The 7,794-nt window shown below is 33.4% G+C and overlaps 1 protein-coding gene across 1 annotated transcript; it reads left to right on the top strand.

The window, feature by feature from the left end:
- The first annotated feature begins 3,066 nt into the window (after positions 1 to 3,066).
- Positions 3,067 to 7,217, top strand: LOC149498600 (uncharacterized). Its single transcript, XM_089718201.1, has 2 exons — positions 3,067 to 6,538; positions 6,717 to 7,217. Exons 1-2 carry the CDS (start codon positions 3,616 to 3,618, stop codon positions 7,148 to 7,150), a joined length of 3,357 nt encoding a protein of 1,118 aa, XP_089574327.1. The 5' UTR covers positions 3,067 to 3,615; the 3' UTR covers positions 7,151 to 7,217.
- Positions 7,218 to 7,794: the final 577 nt, after the last annotated feature.

Genomic DNA, 7,794 nt, shown 5'->3' with positions numbered 1-7,794 from the left:
TGTATATAATGAAATTGAAAAATTAATTTAATAATGAAATTTCTCTCTTAATTAAAATTTAGCCTTTAAGAAAGGTGCAAGATGGAATGAACATGAGGTAGGATGGAATAGTTTGGTTTCTACATTCCCTCATCTCCTTTAAAATCGAAAGAAAAGGAAAGAATCAAATGAAAGAAACATAACATACAATTAAAAATAAGAAAAGAATCTTAGTGAGAAAAGGGAATATGAAATCCAAATACATTATACCTACCAAGATTTGTTGAGAAGTCATAGGAGGAGAATCTCAAAATTTGTTTAATTTGAGAGATAATGTAATTGAGAATGATTGCTTATTATAAAATTGTTCAATGACAGGACATATGTATTATGTATACTTTCAAATACAAAATTGTATTGCTTTTATCATGTACTCATATGATTGGTATCAATAATGATAATAGCAATAAAGAATAACATTGGAATATTACCAACATGGTTTTTTTTTGTTGATCCAATAACTGAATTTTTGCAACACTCAAAAAAAAAAAAAAATTTGGTTTGCACTTTCCCCTCTTTTTTTTTTTCTCTTAAAAAGAAGGCAATTTTGAATTTTAAATATGAATATTTGATTTTATTTTGTCTAGGATTTGGATTTTTGATTTTTTGTATTTCATAATAATTATTCTGACGATTAAATTACTAATTTATCAATATTTTTTTTATTTAAAATATACACAAAACAGTAAAGACGCACGTTGTTTAATAAAATCAGAATATTATAAAGGCATATTAAGCTATATATTCTATATGAAGATACATTATCGGTGGCAATTTATTGGTAAAAGGAGTAAAAGAATTAGCTCAATTAAATTATTTTGTCCTATAATTAGACCAATTAACCCAATTAAGGTGACATATTTAAGCCCTGACAAAAAAATCAACCCATAAAAAAAAAAACTTGACCTAGAGATAATTTAGCATAAGTAGTTTTTTATATTAAAAAAAAAAAGGACAATTAGCATCACCACACACCATTGTCATCCATTAAGACAAATATAAGATAAGTGAATTGAACAGTCAAACGCTATTTCTTTCTTTAATGGTTCTTTTTCCTTTTTGAACTTGTTAAGCCAATTAGAGCTTTTTATTTTTATTTTATTTTTAGGTTTTCCACAAGATGGGAATTTAGGGAGAGGAAGTGCACAGGTTGACTTACTTGGCCTGCACATTCCACCACCAACAACAGTATGCTTCAAATGAATCCACTTGAAATTATGTGAAGCATTGGCCCACGTTTTGGCAAACTTGGTGGCTCTTCCAAGTCATGGGTAGGCACATTACACCATCACCACCACTCATAACCCCAACACCATTTTTTTATGTGACACTAAATGCTCACTTTCAAAAGGATAATCATTTTCATATCACAATACATAATTCACCAATTTCACTCTTCTTTGTTAGGTTTCATTTAATTTGCACAAATTATTTTGAAAATTCCAATTTATTTTGTTGTTAAGACAAAATAAGACAATAAGGACGGTCCAATCCATAAGGAGTAGTATATAATTACAAATTACAAAGTATTGATGGGGTGTGAATTGAACCCATGACCTATTGAGCTTTGATTTGTATCTGAAAATTGTAATTGTGTTAAGTCTGTTTAAATTGCAGCACTTCCTGCCTAGTGTAGATGGTAATACCCCTCCTTATAAATAACAACAGATGGAAAAAGAAAGAAAAGTTAATCCATTTTCATTCATCTATCTTAATCACCCGCATGTTCTACGTTAGAATTAAGATAGTATTCAGATAAAACTCTCTTAATGACAATGATTCTAGGTTTCAGACCTTTGGTATTGTACTTACATATAAAATTCACTTGAAAATATAATCTACTTTTGCTAATCCAATAGTCTTTCACTCAAGCATGTATAAAGATGATACCATTTTATTAAGACTTTTTATATGAGATTTTCCTAATCATTTTAATCTTTTTTTTTTTTCTTTTGAGTATTAGGAAAAGAGGAATTCGAAGCTCAATTTATTGCAAGTTGTATTTTCGCTTACCATTAAATTATTGTCTTGTATGGATTCTAATGTTTATTTAATGATAGTTGTCTACACATATTTCTTATCCTTAGTTCATCTTTTTATAATCCCTTCTATGGTATATCCTTTATCTACTTGAAAAGTATAAGCAAGAATCGCATATATAAAAAGTCAATTTTATAATCTCTTAAAATTTTTATATATATATTTTTTGAACTGCTTAAAATTTATATTATGCATTTCTATAGCCACTATGAGAATTTCATATTCCAAAAGAACACATAGTGGTGATTTAGATCCTCTTTTACTATTCTAGCCACTTTGAAAGGACCCAGGCAATAAGTACTGCACTATGTGAACAATGGTACAACTATTTTTGTATTTTTCTTGATAATAATACACATGAATTTTAAGACCTAGAGGCTTGTGATCACCGAATATTCATAAAATAAATATAAAAATTATAAAATACAAAATAGTAATAAGAAATATGATAAATAACTATAATGATGTGTGAGAAAAGTCGTCAGCAATGACTCATTTCATGTGATTATAAAATAAAATTGCAAGGGCTTTAAGTGCAGTATACGTGTAAATAGCATGAAAGACACCACCTCTTGCATCTATTTTAATAGTATGATAAAAACATATTTTAATGTCACTATTAATGCAATAGCTTATTAATTTTCATGATTAATTAATCATTTAGAACATAAAAATTCAATATTTTTCTTATAAATTTTATTTATCCTTGAAGAAATGCGTACAGCCCTCTAATATTCTTGTTGTTGGCTTGTGGAAATATGAGTAGAAATCACTTTTAAGTGTCAAAATTAGAGTTTATATTTGTATTATTTTGCAGAACACAAATTGAAAGCAAGAAAGAAAAAAGACAAAATACTTTCCTGTTTACTTTCCAAAGCACTAAAATATTGCAGAAATGGAGTAAGATAGGAGAAAGTATTTTCATGCCTGTCGGCCATATCTCTCTTTGTATATATGTATATAATATATGATAATGAACATGTAAATAAATATATATTCATATAAGATATATGGTCTTTCTCTGTTTCTCACAAATCCTTCGCATTCAAAGCAAATAGGATTTTCTTAATCATTGTAGTCAGGATAAAATGAACACTTGCTTTCTGTTATTCTTTGAGATCATCAAAAGAGGTTGACAATTGTCACAATCCATCGCATTTAGCATTTATAACTCAAAGACCCATTAAAGAAATGTATCTCATACATTCAAAACTGTGGTAACAGTATTATCTGGGATATTCAAACTCGTCTTCCCTGTCTTTCTTTGATTTTCTTGGGTTGGGTTCCTTTCTCTGTTTGGTCACTCGTTCGCTAAAAAGGTACGTAAAGAGTCATTACTTCTTCTTCTTCTTTTTCCTTTTCTTTGTAAATGCTATTTAGTGTTTTCGAAGAGATGATAAAAAGTTGATATGTGTCATGTGGGTAGTTTATGTCCTGTTCTGTAGTTTCATATCCAACCATGAGTTGTCAATATTTCGTGTAAATGCAAAATCTTGAGTGTATATTTTTCACTTCTTGCACTCGTATTCCTTAGGTATGGAGAGAATACCATGTGGGTCTATCATTATATTTGCTCTTATTATTGTTCTTTTATTTCATCGATCTTTAGGGCTTAATACTGAGGGTATATACCTCTTAGATATAAAGAGCAAATTAATTGATAGCTATAACCATTTGAGTGATTGGAACCCAAATGATTCCACTCCTTGTGGATGGAAAGGTGTGAATTGCACAAATGATTATTACAATCCTGTAGTTTGGTCTCTTGAATTAAGCTATAGAAATCTTTCTGGTTCTCTGTCTCCAAGTATAGGTGAATTGGGTCATTTGAAAAATCTTGATCTTTCTTTTAATGGGTTGTCTCAAAATATCCCTAATGAGATTGGGAATTGCTCAAATTTGGAGCTTCTTCTTCTAAACAATAACCAATTTGAAGGTCATATTCCTGTAGAAGTTGTTAAACTTTCTCGTTTGACAATTTTCAATATCTCCAACAATAGAATATCAGGCCCTTTCCCTCACAAAATTGGTGATCTTTTGTCTTTGTCCCACTTGATTGCCTATAGTAATAACATCACTGGACCTTTGCCAGCTTCTTTTGGCAACCTTAAAAAGCTTATTACTTTTAGAGCAGGCCAGAATTTGATATCAGGAAGCTTACCTCCAGAAATAGGTGGCTGTGAGAACTTGCAGTATCTTGGTCTTGCACAAAATCAATTAACTGGGGAATTACCAAGAGAAATTGGAATGCTTAAGTATCTAGCTGATATAGTCCTTTGGGGTAATCAGCTTTCAGGGTCAATTCCAAAGGAGATAAGCAACTGCACAAATTTAGCCACTCTTGCTCTCTATGATAACAATCTCATGGGAGCTATACCTAAGGAGATTGGTGACCTTGTATTTCTTGAGAGGTTGTACCTCTATAGAAATAAGTTGAATGGTACTATCCCAAAAGAGATTGGGAACCTGTCTTCTGCAATAGAGATTGATTTTTCTGAGAATATGTTGTCTGGAATTATTCCGGTAGAGTTTGCTAAGATAACTGGACTGCAGTTGCTTTATCTTTTCGAGAATGAGCTTACTGGTGTCATCCCAAATGAGATCACTACTTTGGCAAACTTGACAAGGCTTGACCTCTCTATTAATAATCTTACTGGTACTATTCCTCCCGGATTCCAGTTTTTGAAGCATTTGGCCATGTTGCAGCTTTTCAACAACTCGTTCACTGGTAGCATCCCTCAAGGTCTCGGAGTCTATGGAAATCTTTGGGTGGTCGATTTGTCAAATAACTACCTTATTGGAAGAATTCCTCCGTATCTGTGCAAAAATGGTAGCTTGTTCTTGTTGAACCTTGGATCAAACAACCTAACTGGTTATATCCCTAATGGCGTCATTAGCTGCAAGACATTGGCACAGCTTTATCTTGCAGGAAATGACCTTGTAGGGAGTTTTCCCACTGATTTGTGCAAGTTGGAGAACCTCACTAGTATTGAACTGGACCAGAACAGATTTACTGGTCGAATTCCTCCGGAGATAGGTAACTGCCGTGGTCTCAAAAGGTTGCATCTCTCCGAGAACTACTTTATTGGTGAATTGCCAAGAGAGATTGGTAAACTTTCTCAATTGGTAACCTTTAACATCTCATCTAATCTGCTTAGCGGAACGATACCACCTGATATCTTCAGCTGCAAGATGCTTCAACGACTAGATCTCAGCAGGAACAATTTTATAGGTGCTTTACCAAGTGAGATAGGGAGTCTTTCCCAATTGGAGCTTCTCATGCTTTCAGACAATCAAATTTCTGGTGCTATACCTATGGAGGTAGGAAATCTGAGACACCTAACCGAGTTAGAAATGGGAGGAAACATGTTTTCAGGTGGGATACCAGCTGAGTTAGGTGCCCTTTCAAGCTTGCAGATAGCCTTAAACCTCAGCTATAATAATCTTTCTGGGTCAATACCTGAAGAGCTTGGAAATCTTGTGTTACTGGAATTCTTGGTGCTTAACAACAACCATTTGAGTGGTGAAATTCCAGACTCATTAAGGAACCTTTCTAGCTTACTTGGATGCAATTTTTCTTACAATGACTTAACAGGGCCTTTACCGTCACTGCCTCTCTTTCTAAACTCAGGCAACAACTGCTTTCTTGGAAATGAAGGTCTCTGTGGTGGCCCTCTTGGTAATTGCAGTGAATCTCCGTCCTCCTATCTTCCTTCTGATACAGAAGGAAAAAGTGCTCGTTTGGGTAAAATCATTGCCATAGTTTCAGCTGTTATTGGTGGCATTTCTCTCATTTTAATTGTAGTAATTATATACTTCTTGAGACGTCCAGTTGAAATAGTAGCACCTTTGCAAGACAAACCATTCTCTTCTCCAGTTTCTGATATTTACTTTTCTCCAAGAGAAGGATTCACTTTCCAAGACTTGGTTGCAGCCACCGACAATTTTGATGATAGCTTTGTTATAGGAAGGGGAGCTTGTGGAACTGTATATAGAGCAGTCTTGCCATGCGGTCACACCATTGCAGTTAAGAAGTTAGCATCTAACAGGGAAGGAAGTACCATTGACAATAGCTTCCGCGCAGAAATTTTGACCTTGGGAAAGATCAGGCATCGGAATATAGTGAAGTTATATGGTTTTTGTTACCACCAAGGTTCCAATCTACTTCTTTATGAGTACATGGCAAAAGGTAGTTTGGGAGAATTGCTACATGGAGCATCCTGTAGTCTTGATTGGTGTACAAGATTCAAGATTGCCCTCGGAGCAGCTCAGGGCCTTGCTTATCTGCATCATGATTGCAAGCCTCGAATTTTTCATCGTGACATAAAGTCCAATAACATTCTGCTTGATGACAAGTTTGAACCTCATGTCGGTGACTTCGGGTTAGCAAAGGTGATTGACATGCCACAGTCAAAATCAATGTCTGCTGTTGCAGGTTCTTATGGCTACATTGCTCCTGGTAAGCTATCTTGTGATACCTTTTTATCGATTACCATTATTGATACTGCATATATATATATATATATATATATTGAAACTTATTCTTGAATATATTGTTGAATCAGGGCATTTTTATTGCCCAATCTTTTTTTGAAGTCAATTAAATATGTTGATGAAGAATTGTATGCTGAATGCAGAATATGCATACACTATGAAAGTGACAGAAAAATGTGACATATATAGCTATGGAGTTGTCCTTTTGGAGTTGCTGACTGGCAGAACACCTGTGCAACCACTCGACCAAGGCGGTGATCTGGTAACCTGGGTTAGAAATTACATTCAAGTTCATACATTAGCACCTGGACTGCTCGATGCTCGACTCGATCTAGAAGATGAGAATACTGTCTCTCACATGATTACTGTAATGAAAATTGCTTTACTTTGCACAAGCATGACTCCTTTCGATCGACCAACAATGAGAGAAGCTGTTTTGATGCTTATCGAATCCAGCAAACGAATAGGATACATCGAGTCATCTCCGAGTCATCATGCTAATTCGAGTGAAGGACATTTTGATTCATCACCAAGTCATCATGGTAGTTCAAGTGATGAACTGATTGTACATGTGTAATAAATAATTTTGATTGATTGGGATGATTTCTAATTAGCAGCTAATTTATCATAGTATTAGTTACAAAGAGTAGTATACAGACTGCCCTTAGTATATTCCGAACACAATAGTTATTATTTGCCTTGCCTTCGTTTTTTTTTTTTTTTTTGCTGCTAGGACAACTCCAAATAACCTATTTCACGGAGCTAAAATTCAAGGACAAGTCTATAATTCTACCAAACAGTAAGAATACAACAGTAATTTTAACCACAAAATTAATGAAATTCAAATTTATAACTGAAAATAAGGTATTACTGAATAATGCCAATATAAATATAAACTGACTAGGAGTTCGATAGGAACCGCTTTTATAACTATGTCGAAATTATTATCAAACACAATTTTATTCTATTATTACAATTATATCAAATAAAATCGGGAGTTAATTTATTGAGACTTTTATCACAATATATTATTATATTATGTATTAAAATCTTACCAAATCACATTTTTTGGATGTAAATCAACCACAGGCGGATGGATAAATTGAACCAAGTGGCGGTTCTGTATATGGTATCTACCTTCTAGATCAAACATTCGGTCGCAACGAACAAGAGTTGCGTCTTCTTTACTTTGTTTCCAATATGAATTTACAAATTTAGCCA

This window comes from Jatropha curcas, chromosome 2 (genome assembly GCF_041381405.1).
Source record: "Jatropha curcas cultivar XTBG-Jc1 chromosome 2, XTBG_Jcur_1.0, whole genome shotgun sequence".
Classification (NCBI taxonomy): Eukaryota; Viridiplantae; Streptophyta; class Magnoliopsida; order Malpighiales; family Euphorbiaceae; genus Jatropha; species Jatropha curcas.
This window is presented reverse-complemented; position numbering and strand designations above follow the sequence as displayed.

Coding starts and splice junctions, on each gene's coding strand:
- LOC149498600 (XM_089718201.1), top strand. CDS start 3,616: ATGGAGAGAATACCATGTGGGTCTATCATTATATTTGCTCTTATTATT. Junction 6,539..6,716: donor TTATGGCTACATTGCTCCTG/GTAAGCTATCTT, acceptor TGCTGAATGCAG/AATATGCATACACTATGAAA.